Source organism: Chanos chanos, chromosome 5 (assembly GCF_902362185.1).
Source record: "Chanos chanos chromosome 5, fChaCha1.1, whole genome shotgun sequence".
Taxonomy (NCBI): Eukaryota; Metazoa; Chordata; class Actinopteri; order Gonorynchiformes; family Chanidae; genus Chanos; species Chanos chanos.
In genome coordinates this window covers 13,933,095-13,951,075 of record NC_044499.1, presented here as the reverse complement: position 1 = coordinate 13,951,075, position 17,981 = coordinate 13,933,095, and the positions used below count along the sequence as shown (strand labels likewise).

Sequence of the window (17,981 nt, the reverse complement as noted above, 5' to 3'; positions counted from 1 at the left end):
ACCTTGTTAATCCTGATGTTCTTCTGAAGGGTCACAACATCTGTTAAAGTAAAAAAGATGAGAGCATCTGTTAAATGCATTATATGCTTTATGTTAAGAACAATATCTTGTTTGTTAAATATTTAAAATTACACAGTCCTAAACATACAGTATCTTGTAAAACAATATTTTAGACAACTCAGGTATCAGTCTCTGAAGTCTCTACAAACAATGCCCATATAAAGTGTGCTTTCAACTATGGACTTGTATCAACTGGCTAATACAGACTAATGTGTGGTACTTTACTCTCTGTGCAATACTCATCACTTTCTTTTGTGCAATATTGCTTACATGCTGCTATATATTCTTCTGGTATTTACTTAATCACTCTGTTTTAGTTTAATTTGTTGAATTTATTGTGTGTTTCTTTTCTAGTTTAGCTTAATTTATCTGTGTCTTCGTCTTAGTTATATCCTTATCCTATTATATCGCACTTGGGTGAACAAAGAAATCAACACAGTGAATTGAACTAAATTGAACTGGTTCGCAACGAAAGGATACCCCCCCCCCCCCCAACCCACATTTTTCATTCTCTGAGGACGCGTGAAGCCTGCTAGCATTTAAGACTGTTAGCCACATTGGCAAATGCTATCTATAGTTTATCTGACTAAATGGTACAAGAACAGTTAAGCTGAACATTGTATGAGTTCTAAAGTTCCATAGTTTCCTCAATTACCAAATTCATCAGTCCTGTAGGCATAAATCACAGAGTCTTTCCTTTATTAACCAGCATATCACAGGTAAAAGACTGAGGAATGTAAGAACATGGACAATGTGCAACTGCACATGTGTGTGATTAGATCCAGTAGATACAGTTATTGAATGCTGATATAAGTCAACATTTGGTAACAGTAGTTTTTACATAACACTGATGCACTTTACAAACATCAAGCAGTGCAGTGCAATGATGTCTTGATGTGCAAATGTATTTAAAAGCAAGCCCAAATGAAAAGCTTTATTCTGACACCAAAATGATGGGGTGTGGCCTCCTTGAAGAAACAGTCCAAAATATTTAGGGAAATCTCACGAGAGAACATCTGAAACAGTTGTTCTGCCGATCATCACACATGTGGCGAGCTTAATCGGGGGTTTTAGTATTTTGCGAGAAACAAGATTGCGCCACCAGTTAGGTCACGCAGAGTTGGGAAAGACTGCTCTATGACATCACTCTCCTCTCCACTGTCGCGTTCTCTTATGACAAGCTCAGAAGTACTCTTCATGAGATCACAATGGGGTCCCCGTAAGCACAGCTCTTCTCTATGGCCAGGTTATAAAAGTTCCCTTTGCCATCTTTATATGCACTGGTAACAATCCTCGCCCAGCCGTGTTCACCCTGTAAAGAAAACAACATTTTTTTCCCCTTTATACTATTACCATAAATACTGAATTAGCGCTGTGTGTAACTCTGTAAGACAAACAATGGCTGACATGATGCTGTTGATATAAATAAATTCAGACACCCCTCATAGTTGTTTCAAAGGGTGGTTCTCTCTCCAACATCTAACTAGTTGGATGTCTATGATATAGCTGGTTGTTTTGTATTTCCTATTATCAAAACCATGTAGACAGCAGTAATTATTATTTCGATGATTTCATTATTTTATTTTATTGCCATGCATCATAGGAGTTCTGATGTTCAAATGTTTTAAGTATGAGATTGAAATATATTCCTCTGCCTATTAGTGGTTTCATACATGTGTGAGTGTCACCTTTACACAGGGCTTCTCTTTGTACACTAACCCAAAATTCACCCCAAGAGTTCCTGACAATCCAGTACTCTGTTCCATCCTCTGCCACGCCCCATCCCGCCACAGACACTATGTGGTTCATTAGTGGGAGGACATGAAATTCGGCAAAGATGCCCCCGTCATATGCCTCTAGCCCATTAGTCGCCATAATCCCACAACTAAAACAGAGAAATGACACAATGAACGTGAACAACAACGTCACATTTCTGAATTCAATCAAGTTAAACGCACTGACTACACTGAGAAAATGGTAGTCATGAAATTTCAGATGAAAAAAAAAAAAAATCTAAAAGGCTCTGTATAGATATCATATGTTAAATTTAAGAACATATTTTACCGGTGTAAACCCTTTCATAATCACTGACTTCATTCAATTTCTGTCACAAGCCAAAAACTTTCATTTGTTCAAATTCATTTGTTCAAATCTGTTTATGCCTCGCAGGAATCAATGGATGTATATTTAAGTTTATGCGGTTGCTATGACAATACAGTGTAGCGTTACTGAAGCCAGTCGTTGGCTTTTACATAGACCCCTAAAAGCCAGTCTTACCATTTAACGCCTTACATTACATTCTACATCAGGTAATCCATTGAAACAATCAAATATGAGACAAATACGTGCATTTCATACACGAGACATGTTTGTCAGTGTTTGACACATAGATCTGACGTGAGTAATGCTTGCCTGATAGGTCCGTTGGCGTAGATTTCAGCCTTCATCTTATCTCGTCCTGAGACTTCACCATAGTCCCCTACTTTCCACAGAGTGTAGTTCTTCAGTGAATCGCATGATCCAAAGAAGGAGCATGTGCCACACTGATTGAATGAATTGCATTCTGTAGCAGAAAGAGGAGTAATTCAGCATTCAGTGTTAACACATGAGAGCAGTTCAACATCAAAACAGACAGTGTTCCCTAAGCTAATTTTGCCCTCTTATATCAAAAAGCGATCTCTATAAAATATATTCTTACATGACAGCTATACTGTTATTGGTGTTGCAATATACTTTACTCCTCTTTAATATCTCAATGATCTGTTATTGCTGTAATCATGCTGCTTTAAATAATGTTACAATGAGTCAGAGACCATACATCCCATAACAGGCTCTGTGTCAGTGTTCTTACAATGGGACAAATAAAATCAAGAGAGAATGATGGGTACTTTGGTTTCTGGCTTGATAGTTGTTGCAGGTTTCATCTGGAATGCCTTGCTCATGTGCGTAAGCATACACGCCCAAATGGTCACCTCCGTAACATGACCCCGCCCTCCCACAATCGATTACATTCTGGACGGACAGGTACGCTGACGGCCACTGCCCCTTCCGCTTAATGTTGATGCGGTCTAAAACGTGAAGAACAGGAGCAATTTAAGATCAATATCTCCAACATATGTCCTTCAATCCCCAGTTAAAAACATCAGCTAATTCTACTGCTGTCTTTTGAGTTTAACAGCAAACAAATAATAATCTACAGTGAGGTGCCTACAACAGGTCTTAAGAATCCACATGACCATTTACTTTGACTTTGAGATCTGTTAGGACAAGTGAGATAATGAAATAAAGTTATGAAATAATGTTAATCCGCTAATCTATATCTGTACAAAATGTTTCAGACAAAGTTAGGTCAACAGCTACATACTGTTTTTAACAATATTGTCACAGTCTCTTCCTGCTAACTCTTCGGCGTTTTAAAAAATACAACTCAAACCGGTCGCTTGATCAACCAGCCTCTTGTATTTTAATGCAAACCTCTAAAATGCACTAAACAATGAAAACGGACACTTTATTGGGCCTGTGAGTTATGCTTTTTAATTTTGCTTCACTGTAATTATATCCCCCCCATGTTTAATGCACCTGCGAGAGCGCTGGTAGATCCCATAGCCCAACAGGAGCCGCAGTACTGAGGTATATGTTGATTGCGCGTGACGCTCACATAGTTTTTTCCGTTAATGTTGCGCCAGTCCCAGGACGCAGGGAGGTCGGACACATTAAGGTATTCATGTGGTCTTGGATAGGTTCTAATAAAATTAAAGCATAATTAAAGCCGTTTTAGAGATTATCACGATCATTGGTCACATTCATCTTTAATTATCATGTGTTCAATAAGTCAGCTAAGCGTTGTTTTCTTAGGGCTTTCAATGAGCACTTCCTCATTTAATTGCACTGTACCCTGTCATCAACAATTGCAACTCTGTTACAAGCTACAACAGTCGATCGAAATATGCAAATAATTTATATAAAATGCAAAATCCCCATACCTAACAAATGATGGTCTTTGATCTACGATGGGTTTGTAACATGGCTGTGAAAATGTCAGCCCAACATTCTCTTCGGTCTTTACAGTAAAGTCCGTTAGAAATGCTGACCAGATTAAAACAGTGCAGAAGAACGCCATGTTTTGGTTGCACTTCGTTTTGTTTACGTAGTTATTGAGACACCAGAAAATCGTTATAGCACGCCACCTACAGTGCCGGAGTCGATAGTCCGCCAGTGTGCGCCAGTGTGGTATAAGCAGAAATAAGGTTTAGAATCGTATTCGGTTCGTGAACCCTACACAGCACCTTGAAAATAACTACTAACACTTCTTAGTCATTGTACTCCTTCGCAGCTCATGAAAGGACTCCTAAAATCTTCGATAAAAGATTATTATCAGTTGTTATTATCCATAGCTTTATACATTAAGCAATTGCTTTTACTCCAACAACCACAAATGTTCTTTTCAGTCTTTCTCTTTTTGTTGTCGAATAATTAAATATTGATGGCTACAGGCTGTTTCATGCATTAGTCCTGAAATATATGTTTGAAAAACACAGAGCCATCTGTAGTCAATGCTGCCATGGGTCAGGACAGACAGACAATTAGGCTTTAGAAAACTATGTAGTCATAACATAAATTATTCATTCTAACGAGGGTTTTGCAGCTTTGAACAAACACATGTGCATGAACACATGCACGTGCACCCCGCCACCCCAACACACACACACACACACACACACACACACACACACACACACACACCCACACACACTCCAAATTAATTTCCATTGTGTGCTGTCATTTTGTGATGGTTGGTATACTATGATACAAACACTGAACATAATAACATCAAAATCCCAAGTCCTGCTTTGTCTCTCTCTGTGACTTTCTCTATTAACTCTATCAATTCTACAGCTCCCTCTAACTTGCAACTTCTGCTGAAGCACTTCCAGTGAAGCTCATTCAAGTTTGATCAACAGATTTTTCATTCGTCCATGTAGCTGCCATTCTGCGCAATGAAATTGTTATTTCTGCTTATAAATGATGTATTTTATTTATTTCTTATGTCAGCCACAGCTATCTGTTAGTTGCTGTTTCTTGTTTGTCTTCTTTTGCAAGTTGTGGATGTATGTCTGGACTCTTATAGCAAAACTGGCAAGATGAAGTTTTTACATGAATCGCTTACAACAAACAGAGAATTACTTTTATAAGGTCAAATTTAAATTACAAAAGATAGTTTGTTTAAGTGTTGCTTATGTTAACATGACTTATTTAAACAGAAAGTTGTACTTAATCTTTGGACCAGAGGAGGGCACTGCTCAGCTGGTAAACATAATTTGAGAGTTGAATTCGCTAACTTTCCAGCTCTCTTTTATCCATGTGTATTTGGTGTGTTTGTGCATGTGCGCGCACGTGTGTGTGTGCGTTTGTGTGTGTGTGTGTGTGTGTTTGTGTATAGGGTTTGAGGGGCCCTAACCTTTACCACCTGGTTGATGAGTAAAGCTCCTTGAAGAATGTTCTCTAGACAGATGAGACAGAAGTGCAGCTATTTGGCTTAAATGAGCAATGTTGTGGACAGCAAAAGAAAATCCCAGAGTCACAACACTAACAGGTTGCATTACGTGATGACATAATACTTTCTGGATTATATGTGCTAATTAAAAGAAAGTGGAAAAAGCTGCTCATGCCTGAAAACAATCCTAAACAACAAGATATTTCATACTGAAGTTCTGACCTTTATCCAAACATAATGGTGTAGCGTGACCTGATGTGTGTTGAGACAGAATGTCAATGGTTTGAATCAGGTCCTTAACAAATAATGGGCCAAACTATCCCCAGGGTAACGTGTGGGATTGATCAGTGAGTACAGGAAAGCTTTGTTTAAAGTCATTTCTGTTAAAGATGGTGCCACAATTCTAAACATTTGCAAACTTTCTCGGTTCAGGACAGTACATATCAGATCAGTATGCTGAACCCAGACACAGAAAGTATTGTTTGTTATCGATTTCACCAGATCCTCCTTTCTTTAGGATTTAGATGATAGTCAGATCAAAATAATTCAGTAATGCAGTAATATGTTTTTTGTTTGTTTGTTTGTTTGTTTTAAGAGATCACAAAGCAGTTAAATATCTGCATATAGGTCTATAGGTATATCGCTATACAAATGAAACCTATCACCTCCAAGAGTCAGCAAACAATGTAATGTGATATATTTGTTTAGTCTTATCAGTAGTCCCCCCCCCCCCCCCCCCCCCCCAATTTGATTTATGCTATCTAATAGTTTCTACGCATCATTGGTCTTTCATGTCTACTCAGCAAATTTCTTTAAATTGAGATTGGCATGTGATTGAATTACACACAGAGCTGCTGCTGTCTAGACATAAACTGTATCACTTAATCAAATGGGCTAGGTATATAACGTAGGTATATACTAACTCAACTAAAGTCATTTTTATCCGTTTGGTACATGGGCACCATACACTAAATGAACTCCCTTAACTCAAATGAAAGGTGTATTTGTGAAAATGGAGCCAATTTGCCCCATTTGTTAATAAACAAGTGACGGGAAATCACATTCTGTGTACATTGAGAGGACAAATATTAGTATGGAAGAGTGTAAATTCATAAAATTCATTGTTTTGTTTTTAAGAATTTACTTTTTTGATCTCTAAAACGCTTCAGTTCATTTATAACAAATGTTTTTCTTCAATATCATTACGTTGTAGCTGCTAGGGCTGCCACTAATGACTATTTTCCTATCGATTAATATAATCGTAATCGAGGCATTTTCAAAAGGCTCCTCTTACGAGAAAAAAAGTCAGCGGTGGACCGACATAACAAATGCCATCACCGTGTACTCGTTCTTAAAATACCTCTGTAGCCTACTGTGTGAAGACTATGTTCTAGTAATACAGTTAAGGGTACAGTACAGAGTACAGTAATAGCTGCCATGCAGTTGCCACACCAGTGCTTTACCCACTCAGAAGCATTTATATCGAAATTTTAAGAAAAATGAAAATACCGTGATATATACCGTTAGCGTCCCTGCTTAAAATTATACCATGATATAAATTTTAGGCCATACCGCCCGGTGTGTATATATATATATATATATATATACGCACATGAATATACATGAATACATCTTGAATATTTTGTGGGCAATCTGTCCAATGGACCTACCATGATTGCTTTTGAATATATAAATAACTTTGTGGACCATGTTAGCTGACTTTTTGCAATAATATATTGTGACTGAATATGTAATTGTAAAGATACTATTTTAGGACCAAAAAAGTGGAGCAAATTTCCTCGTAAGTGATTAGGTGCAGCAGATCATTGTATGTATCACTTGTTTTTCGTGTGTAGGGGGAAAGCAGGTGTTTTTGAGGGTTGCTTTGGGCTCATCAGCGCTGTGTTAAAGGTTTAGGTCGATGACTCACTGCTGATTTCCTCTGTAAAGATGAGTAAACCAATTTCAATAATGCAAAGCCTTTGTGGGTAAAGGCATTCCCTGGAGGCATAAAGGACGTTGTTAATGTTTCAAGAATATCATGATGTTGTTCACAGTGTGGTGAGACCTGAAAAGCCACACACACACCACTGTAAGTACATTGAACAGATGTGCCCACAATATTTATGCATCATAGTGAAGAGACTAAAATACTCCTTTTTTAGATGCCTCTTTGCTAAATAATAATAAGAATAAGAATAAGTTTATGGTAAACACAATGTCAAATATCATTGAGTAAAAACAGCATACCATAAGACAGTACATTCAAAGTGTGATGGACTGATAGAGTGTAAAATTCCAGCCACAATAAAGAATTACATATACAAGAATATGGTCCACTTTGGGCTGTGGTCCTAGGACTAATAACTGCCGCAAGGCAGTGAGAACTGTATTGAACTCTGCAGCCCTAGTTCACATGTCTATCATAATAGTCATTGTAGCTATTCGATTTGCTGTGGTCGTCATACTTTCAGTAGTAAGGAAGCGATCATTATCCTGTCAACATCTGAGGCTTAAAAGGAATAATATCCAGCGATTCAGGCAAAGAGTTTTCTCCTTAATGACCAAACCATTCAACAGGAGAGGTTGAGAATATCAGTGAGCTTTAAGTGGCCCTGTGATGTCACTATGACAACACAGAAAACAGAGCCACTCACCACTTCACAACACTCAACATCTCAAGTGAAGTACCTTTTACATGTATTTTATAACAATACCAGATGATATATACTGATAGTCTAAGTTGACTTTCCATCACCAACAGAAAAATTTGAGTTTTAAGATTATTATTTGAGTTTTAAGATAACCTAAACAGCTGAGGAAGTGTATTTTGTAATCAAAATAGGAAGAAAATTGTTTTGCACAAAAACAATGTCACAGGAAACTTACGATAATAGCTGTAAACTTTCCATGCACAGCATGTAGGTGGACGTTGCTCCCATGCATATTGTTACAAATGATTTATGGTCTTGGTTATCAGATACCATTTTAATAGGGTTTTTTTTTTTTGGAAGGTTTGCAACATAAAAAGCCTGCACTAAGGGCAATGGAAAAAGAGACCTCGAGTTTGTTCAGTCATACAGGAATTTCAATAGGAACTGATTTCAATAGGAACTGACAAGATAGGCACACAACCCAGACATGAGTTCATTGTTGCATGTAAGGTACATATACGCAATGACATTTGGAGGTGGTTTATTGTTCTTATGGTGTAAATTTTGCATCTGTTCCTGTCTCAGAAAGATGAAACTTGGCCACTAACTTTTCATAAAAAAAAATAGATATGCAAGCTGGTACGATCGTGATATTGATAATGTGATTGATAGAGAACAAATCACAAGGTTAGATGATGTCAGAACTTGGTCTGGAACCGGAGGTCAATAGGGATGCACTAAGCACAGGGATGGGCATTAAACCTTCCTGATATCATGTTAGCGTTCTTATCTGCCTTGCTGTGGTGTGTGTCCCACAATTGTAATGACTAATAACCATTCCTAAAATGACCTTTCTGAAACTAAAGCTGAGCTAAAAATACATTCATTAACAAACTGCTTAGATGACGCTTATTCGACATTTTAGATGTGAAACTCAGTTGGAACCTGGCCTGCATGTCTATTCCATTCATTCATTAATGAACAATTTTGTTGTGGCCTCTACAAAACAGGAGGAGGATGCCACTGTTTATGATCCAAAGATCGATTGAAAAGCATTTTATAGATATGACCCATTGATTGAAATAACAATCACCATGTTTTTATATATGTCTACCATTGAATGAGACCTGTGTGATCAATTATTTTTAAGGTTATGGACAACGGAGATGCTGAAGGACAATAATGACGTCCTCCACTCTTGACAAGGGAATAAAAAACAGCCTCCATTTGGAACAGGAGCTTAACACAACAACTGTTTATAAATTATGGATAAAAGAAAATAGTTTGTTGAGAGGTCTGTCTGTTTTTAAGTATTGGGTCTTCAGAGAACAATCTTCAGAACTATAAAAATCAATCAATGATTGCCATTTTGTGGTGTATTGATTAGCTGTATGCTATTCAAGCACCATTGTGATCTTTTGCTAACCAAGGAATATTCAGTTAATGGGAAAAAAAAAGGATCTGGAGCAAAATATTTGCGCTGGGACTAAATGAGACAAACTGAAGCTGACATGTGATGGTGACCTACCACTGGTGCCAAGTGATATTGGTTAGCGAACAATGACATGGACCCAGGATTTCGTTTGACCCCTTTTATCATTCATTTTAGCTTAGTCCACAATGTTACATGCAACTGGATGAATCTGGATGCGGTTTTGTTTGTTTTGTGCCCATTTATCAGTGTATTCTGGGTATTATGGAATATTGATATGTAATATAAAATCTGTTACGTTTCTTTTATGAAGAGAAATGAATGGAATTAATTCAACTAAAATGAATTTTCATATCATTGTTGGTTATTAGAAAACTGTGAGGGATGGAAGTATGACGAGGTTAGGTAACAGGTAGTTGGGTGCGGTATAGATAAGAGACGTGATCTCATTGCTTTCAGTGTTTCAATGGTTTTCATGGGTAATCATGTAAATGAGTTCATGTGGAAGGAAGGAAGTATAGGGAGAGATTTCTCTTCCTCCCACTCATTAATGCAAGTCATTAATGCAGAGACCAACCTGCATAAATCAGTGATCGATCTTTGTTTGACGTTAATGCTGTATTAAATAGGTTACGCTTAGACACGCGTACTTTATTCGGAAGAAAGATTAATATTTTCGTCTTTTCGTGTATCAGTTTAACAAACAAGGCAACTGACTGCTGTTTTCAAAAAAATCTTTAAATGATATTGCTTCTAAGATCTTCAGAGCATCCTCAGAGATAGTGTGTACATTGTGTATTCCTTCACAAGGAATACAATCCATAATTTGGTACTGTGAGATGGCAATAAGCACTTCATGAAGTCTAAGGAAAAACCAAAGACACCAACCAAAATCAGGCACAAAAGTTGGGTTCCTGTTACTACTTTGACAAACTGCTCTCTCTCGCTCCCTCTCTTTCTCTCTCATACACACACGCGCACACACACGCACACACACACACACACACACACACACACACACACACACACACACACAAAGAACATACATCTTTGAAACATGATGAATTTATAGAAGTTTGTCTGCTCTCTGCTGTCTTGGTGTCAGTATTTCATTTGTCTGACTTTATTGGTGATTGAATAACATTGGTAAAGTTTCTAAATTCTTCTGCATTTTCTTCCCTATAAAATGAGGAAAGAACAACCTTTGGGAACAATATTGACTTAATGGTCCATTATTTTTTGTACAGGAATGCAGCACATGGGACAAAATTTGGATGACTAACGTGTCACCAATTTAAAAAAAATCAGAGCAGGCTATGAGCATGTTATTATTTCTCCCATTTTTTCAGCAGCAATTCACATCTCTGGGCACGCAAATAATGTATTCTGAAGCACAAACAAACAAAGCAAATGTTAAACAAACAAACAAACAAACAAACAAACAAATATTGCCAGAATTTGTCTATACTGTTCAACTGACAGCTCACTCAATTTGCTGTAAACTTTGGCTGCATAAAATTAACAAGACAGTCCTTTCCACAAAGGAATCACATGACAAAATGCATATCACGTCGAACAGCACAGATTTGCAGTACATTAGGGTGAATATTTGGTTTTAAAGGTGCTCCACCGGTTGCAGTAAAACAGGACAAGCCAGTTTAATCTTAATTTTTGTGGATGTAGCTCTAATTTCAACTCTGAAGGGAAAAGCACCATGAGCTCTTTGCTTGTCATTCCATGCAGATAAAATCTTTCTCCAGAGATCCTCACTGTGACTAGCCCAAATCCCGAATAAATACACAAGACTCTTCCTCGTTAAAGCGTTGCAGCCACCCCCCACCCCCTTTCCTAATTGGATGGTGTAGTTTTTACTTTTGAATATTTTGTGTCTTGACCTCTGAATGGCTGAAATTCCTGTCAATTACGGTGTACGTTCTCGAAGCTGTGATTGAGATTTAATGTACAAGTTATTTGGTTGAACAGGCGGCAGTATCTGTATGACCTGACGTCAAGAGAGATAGAGTTGTGAGATCAATCTTCACGCTTTTCTGTTGTTTCCCGGTATCTATATTGCGTTGATTTTTTTAATCTAAGAAATATGTCGTCTTGTCTAGTCCACATCCTGTACGAGCCTTGACTGGTGGATAACTTGTTGACCAGTAAGCGCTGCCTTGCTGAAATGATCTTAATCGGGGCTCTCAACTACTGGGGGTGAACAGAACGTCTTCCTTTCATCGCAAAATACGTACGTGACAAGTCACAAGTACCTCGAATAACTGAACCTCAGAGATGAAACAAACTGACACCGGCCGATCAGTGAAGTCATTGTGCATGAAGCTGTACCGGCTTTGATCTCAAAAACAAAAATAGTTTTACGGACTACCACAGGGATTCTCAGCGCCCATGTAGCAAACTTAATCTACCGGAGTTTGTGGCAGATTTGCGGGCAAATGATGCCGACGCAACATCATACACCTGAACGGGAGAGTATAGAGTTTTGTGTGAAAGTACGGTTTTGAGTTTACCTGGGTGTGAGAGACATCGGTGTGGACGATGGCTTCCCAGATTGTTTGTGGACTGATCTTCAGACTGCTTTTGCCAGTCTGTCTGGCAGCAGGTGAGTGTCCAGTTGGTCGGCTAATTCTTAATTTACCATATATCACCAACATTTTCCTTTTTCCTAGAGATAGGTTTACATGGGCCATATAGCTTAAAGTTTGGTCCGCTAAACAACTACGGATAGCTGATGACAGATAACTGTCAATCACTGTGAGTTAAACCATTCATGATTTTGTTGACATCCGTGAACCTTCTAAAAACTCTTTAAACCTTTCTAAGCATTCGGCAAGTTTTCTCATGTGTCAAAGGAAATCGTGGGTTCCATCGAGGTCTGCAGCAGGCTATATTTTTTTTGTAGCGCTGCAGGTGCATCCTCGTTCAAGAAATACTCAAATGTTTCAGTCCGCTTAAAGAAAATACCTTATGAGTAAACGGTAGGCTTTTCTCACAAAGTTTATGTTTAGAATGCGTCACATCATGTTGACAAAACAAACAAACAAAAACAAGTTGAATAAGGAACGGAATATTCATTCTGTGATGAAATTTACTACCGAAACGTAATCTGGGACTAAATATGGGACTGCGGGACTGAAAGAAAAAGGGAAAGAAAAATCCTTGAATTACATATTCATTGTTTTAACATGAATTTCTTTTGCATGGATATTTCAAAGCATCTCTTATCCAAACTTTCATTCTAACGCTTTAACAAAAAAAAATCAACCAGAATTTGATTTCACTACTGTCTCCTTGATGCATGCTTGTGTATATTCTTCAACTGTTACATAACACTCTAGTCATGAATTTGTAATGTCCATTTAACAAGAACTTGAAAAAACTTTGAAATATGCGTTCTCAATGCTGATGTAGTTGATCTTTGTGAATCAAATATATTCACAATGATGCTGGGTACTAGATGAAATGAATGCAACTTGTCTCATGTACCTGCAAAAATGATTCAAGGATGTTACACACAGAATTGATAGTTTTTCTGATCATTAATAAGTGGTCACCCATGAAAATGCTGGTGTTATCTTGGTTTTAGAGATCATTTGCTAATTATTCTCTTCCACATCATTGAATATTGAGGTATATTTGTCACTAGCGTATAAGTTAAACAATAAATTATGGAACTAAAAATAATTTAAAAATAAAAAATTTTTAAGAGATATTGATTGATTGGCACTATTGGTTCACCGCTTCAGTTCTCACTGTAGTGTACTGTAAATCTGTTAAACTAAAGAAACAATTTAGAGTTGTTAATAGTTTTTTTTAATCATACAACACTTTCTGACCAATGCTTTTTCTAGCACTTTTGTGACACTCCAGGCAGATTCTCTATATCAAAATGAGATGAGGGCTGGTCAAAACACATACAGCTGAAAAAGCAATATCTGATTGCATTATTTTGTGTTTCTGTATACCAGTCCTGTTCAAGCTCATCTTAATGGGTAATTTAAATTAAGATAACCAGCTTAATCTCTGTTAGTTTGGCTTCTTTGGGGCTTATGGTTATGGAACCATTGTTAAAGGCTAACTAATCAGCACTAGGTAGATTTAATCAAAGTGTGATCATCAGCCCTGCACACACACCGGAGCGTGTGTGTGGACATGCACATCCCTCTCTATACGCCCCTAGCAGAGGGCATTCTATAGATAAGATCCACTCTATACAACGATAATGTAACACTTGACAGCGTAAGTCCACTTTTTTTTTCCTCCAAAAGCAAATGTTGGGCTGCAGAACATTCCCATTAATCGGTGGAAAGTCGTTTTAACCGCATGAATTAATAATGTGGCTACAGAGGAGAGAAGAATTGGCTGCCCATTATCGTAAACACACCTTTAATATTTTATGATTTTTTTTTTTTTTTTTTTTAAGTGGCGATGAGCAGAAGTCAGTCACATGAACAATCCAGAGAAACATTGAAAACACAACACAAACAAAGGCCAGTGTCTCAGTCATTTTGGAACTAAGTTTAGATGTGACATATCTGTGTATGACTTGATAGAAGATGAATACACAGGTCTGGAGCCACAGCACAAAGAATGATGTGACCATGAAGGATATTACATTGTTGTGTCCATTCTTAGAAGTAGAGAGGGGAGATGGGTTATGGCATTTGAAGGCACATGATGCTAGTAGGAGATTAGGACCACAGATGAGTTTCAGATTGTGTCTAAGGATGGATGAGTGTAGGATAGATAGATGAGACCTGATGTGTGAACTGAAACCCACCTGGATCATTTCTATTTGTTGTAATAATGGATTTAGTAAATTCAGTGCTATAGGATAACAAAACATAATGTGTAATGCTAGCTGTTAGGCCAAATAGAGAGCATTAGTGCTCTTTCTGTGTCTGTTACCCCAGACCTAAAACCTGTTACCACCAGGATTATGACTTCACTCAATTTTCTGGCCTTTCATGGTTTTTGACTCTGCTCCAAATTATGCTTCATTTTCTGAGGGCTTGTTATGAACGCTTAGCCTTTGAATGTATTTAGCTGATCCCTTCCCGTTTAATTTTTATACATTTGATATATTACCATAAGAGGGCTTGAGAGAACATTAAAGGATTTAATGTGATGTTATGCTGATAATTATTTTACACGGTGGTTATTACAGGTATTACAGTGGTTATTTGAAAATATCTTCAGTATGAAGTTATGACACTCATAACATATTTATATTACATATAACATTATACATGATAGAAGAAACAGAGCAGTTATAGTATGAAAGCCACATGCTGTGTGAGCTTTGTTTCCAAGTGCTACAGTGTATTGGGGATGATTCATATTTAGAGAAGTTCAGTCTCAGGTTAATATCTTTTTATAATAACTGTGAAATCAAGTGGTAGCTCAGATGGCCCATACCATGTTTTTGAAACCAAATAGCCAAATAAACCCAAAACTGCCCGTTGTGTTATCTGTCATCCAGCTGTTAAAGGAATTTACATCCTACCTTTGCCAATTCAGTACCATATCAGCAGAACTGTATAAGAGCTTCATATTAGTCACTGCATCTGGGGACTCTTCTGTTTAAAATGGCCTCAGTGTTAATTCTGACAAAAGATGAGTAGCCTTGTGAAGATGACATGAGAAACATGGCACTCCACATTAAGTAAAACAAAAGGCTAATCCAGTAAAGGAATGTTAAAACATGACTACAAATCTCTATAAGACAAGGGAAAAGGCCTCCCTTGGTCTGCAGCTTATTGCAGCTGGAGGTGATTTTAATTCCCTCTGTAAGAATCTTTCATTTGTGTCCATTAAGAAGAAATGGAAGGCTACAGTCGTCTTATTGCTCACATTGGCGGTAATATTTGAAGTTAACGATACAGGCCTTTTAAAATTTGTTTCTTTTGTTGGGTCATCTCCACAGCCTGTTCACCCAGTGATTGATGATGGTGCTCACATGCATTGAGAATAAATAATGCTAACATTCACAGCAAAAACACATATATAGCATAGCAGTACATAGCACAGACATACAACATTAGCAACTATTGTAAACACAGGGCTTCGGACCATCAGTGTGGCGGTAGTGAACTAAAGCACTGTAAATATTAGGTTCTGGGACCATGCATCTTGATACTGGCTTTATGCTTTTGAGCTGAGGTCAGCCTGTTCAGGGATGAGGAGTGTGATTATTTTGGTGTCTGGACAGGTGATTTATTGGAGGCAGGGGAACAAGGTGCAGGAGCAGATGAAGCCATACGACTGAACTGTTTCTGTTATGCTGCAGTAAAGGAGATGTTTAAGATGGAAGAAGAGTGCTCTTTCATTTCGGGAGGACACCCATATTTTGTGAAGACCTTTGGATGTCAGTGGTATGGTTTATGATGCTTAGTATATTATCCAAGGTTACTGCACAGCATTTGAAATAGTCAGCTTTTTCCACATTCTCTCCTTTTATGGCAGTTGGTGTGGTCAGGTTGATCATAAGCTCCTTGGTTTTTGAATTGTAGGAAATTGTCTTCCCGCTATTGTGTGAAGCTTGATAGACCATGAATGAATCTATGTGTCAGAGGGGCGCAAGGACCCCAGTGTCATCTAAACATGGGAAATATGTGAGAACAGGTCAAAGACTTTGATAGTCGCTGTTGTCCAGGAGCTGATAGAGGTAGAAGTGGGTCTCCCTCCTTCACTGAAGGGATCTGTTGCCCAGGAAACTGTTCTCAGTTTTGTGTTGAAAACTGAGTTTAGGTTGCTGAATGATATCCTTGTGCATAGACCAGTCAACTCAAGATATGGCTCACAACTTCTTGAGGTGCCAAGGCCTTGCCACCATAGTCCTTCAGGTCTTTCTAGAAAGAGTTTCTCTCTCTCATATGTAGAATCTACTTCATGAGGTTTAATGGTTGGGCTTCAGGGGCAAAACAGGACAGTCAATACATGATAGTCACAATGTCTTTGTTAATAATGCATGCATTTTCATTTTGCCCACTAACATTTTTTTCGCAGTCAGTCACTTCCAGAAGGACTGACATAGACTGGATTTTATTGTAAAATTAACAATTTTTGGGGTGTCTCAGATCAGATACCCTTTTGCCTTTCAGCTAATGGATGTTGGAACTAAGAAAGTCTTATGGAGAGGAGTGACCTTGCTGAGGGTGCTTAGCTGATACTGCCTTGTTGGATACCGTTCAGTTGTGCTTTCCTGAATAACGGCCATGGCTGCTTTAAGGATGTAAACAGCTGCATATTTTATCCTCAGAGGTCATCTCATGGTTATTATCCCACTCTAAATATTTTCCTGCACATCCTCTCCTTCCTTCACTGTACATCTGAAATTATCTAACAGATGTTTATAGTTCTTCGTTTTGACTTGGCATATAAAAACTCACTGAATCCCACTATTCCAGTTTATATTTTTTGTCCTTTGGCCTGTGTAATGCAGTGTAAATCCCACTGAACATTGACACATGTTTTCTGTCAACTTGGCTGAATTTCTCCCCTTCAAATCTTTTCACACTTGGTCACCACAGAAAGACTTGTCTGCACTGGCAGATGTCTATCCTCAAGCAACCAGGTAACAGATGTTGCTGCCATTTGGCTTGTTTTTTTCTTATTCTTTTAATGAATCGTATGGTCATCCAGGAGAAAACAGAATTTCAAGCCGAGTATCAAACTGAAACTGCACGTACACCTTGTTTCTCTTTATTAGAGCATTAAATTTTGATGGTCCATAATTGTTGGAAAACAGTTGTTCGGTGGCCTTTTCTGTCAGTCAACCATGAGCTTTTGTGTGTCGATACAATAGCAATGGAAAGCGGAAAAGGTCATGAGATTGAGTGTGGTCCTTAAGGGAATTCTATCCTCGCAGATATTTTTTAACAGGTGCACATTCTCTAACGGTGAGATCGATTTAATTGACAGATACAGAAAAAACAGAGTGGTTGAGAAGGAGAACTCACACAGATGGAATGCCACACACCTTCAGCTTTCAGTTCAAGACCTCCAAATAAACACATAAATAAATACATACATATTCAGATACCTGGATAAATGGACTAATGTTCTGCTATTTGCATTTATGAATAAAGTGATTTTCAAACAATGCCGTTATCACAGTGACAAATAATATGTTTCAGGTATAAAGTAAAGAAAAGTTTTTGAATTTTTGATTGCAATAAAGCTAACATGCCAATGCACTCAAAACCTGATTATTTTCCAAATATTCGTAACGAAGCTGTTCATAACTTAACACTACTGTAGCGTCAAGACTAGATGGTAGATATTAATTAGAGGGTTCTACATACAGTGGTGTTGTCCTCAGCAC

At 37.8% G+C, this 17,981-nt stretch overlaps 2 protein-coding genes across 2 annotated transcripts in view; one reads left to right on the top strand and one right to left on the bottom strand.

Annotated features, from left to right (window-relative positions):
- Positions 1-757: 757 nt before the first annotated feature.
- LOC115811518 (cathepsin Z) lies at positions 758-4,180 on the bottom strand. Its single transcript, XM_030773761.1, has 6 exons — positions 4,044-4,180; positions 3,640-3,803; positions 2,949-3,128; positions 2,473-2,623; positions 1,780-1,945; positions 758-1,372 (listed from the first exon to the last, which is right to left on the bottom strand). Exons 1-6 carry the CDS (start codon positions 4,178-4,180, stop codon positions 1,256-1,258), a joined length of 915 nt encoding a protein of 304 aa, XP_030629621.1. The 3' UTR covers positions 758-1,255.
- A 7,988-nt stretch (positions 4,181-12,168) lies between these two features.
- Positions 12,169-17,981, top strand: part of piezo2b (piezo-type mechanosensitive ion channel component 2b) — a 52,772-nt gene continuing 46,959 nt past the window's right edge. Inside the window, exon 1 of the mRNA XM_030773724.1 lies at positions 12,169-12,257. Coding sequence (XP_030629584.1) covers positions 12,194-12,257 — 64 coding nt within the window. The 5' untranslated portion in view covers positions 12,169-12,193. The remainder of the gene's footprint in view (positions 12,258-17,981) is intronic.

Bases quoted from the DNA above. Each gene is read 5' to 3' on its own strand.
- LOC115811518 (XM_030773761.1), bottom strand. From the start codon at position 4,180: ATGGCGTTCTTCTGCACTGTTTTAATCTGGTCAGCATTTCTAACGGAC. The intron at 1,946-2,472 runs GCAAGCATTACT...TCTCTGTTTTAG, and splicing joins TACGCCAACGGACCTATCAG to TTGTGGGATTATGGCGACTA. The intron at 1,373-1,779 runs GTTAGTGTACAA...TTTTCTTTACAG, and splicing joins ACTCTTGGGGTGAATTTTGG to GGTGAACACGGCTGGGCGAG.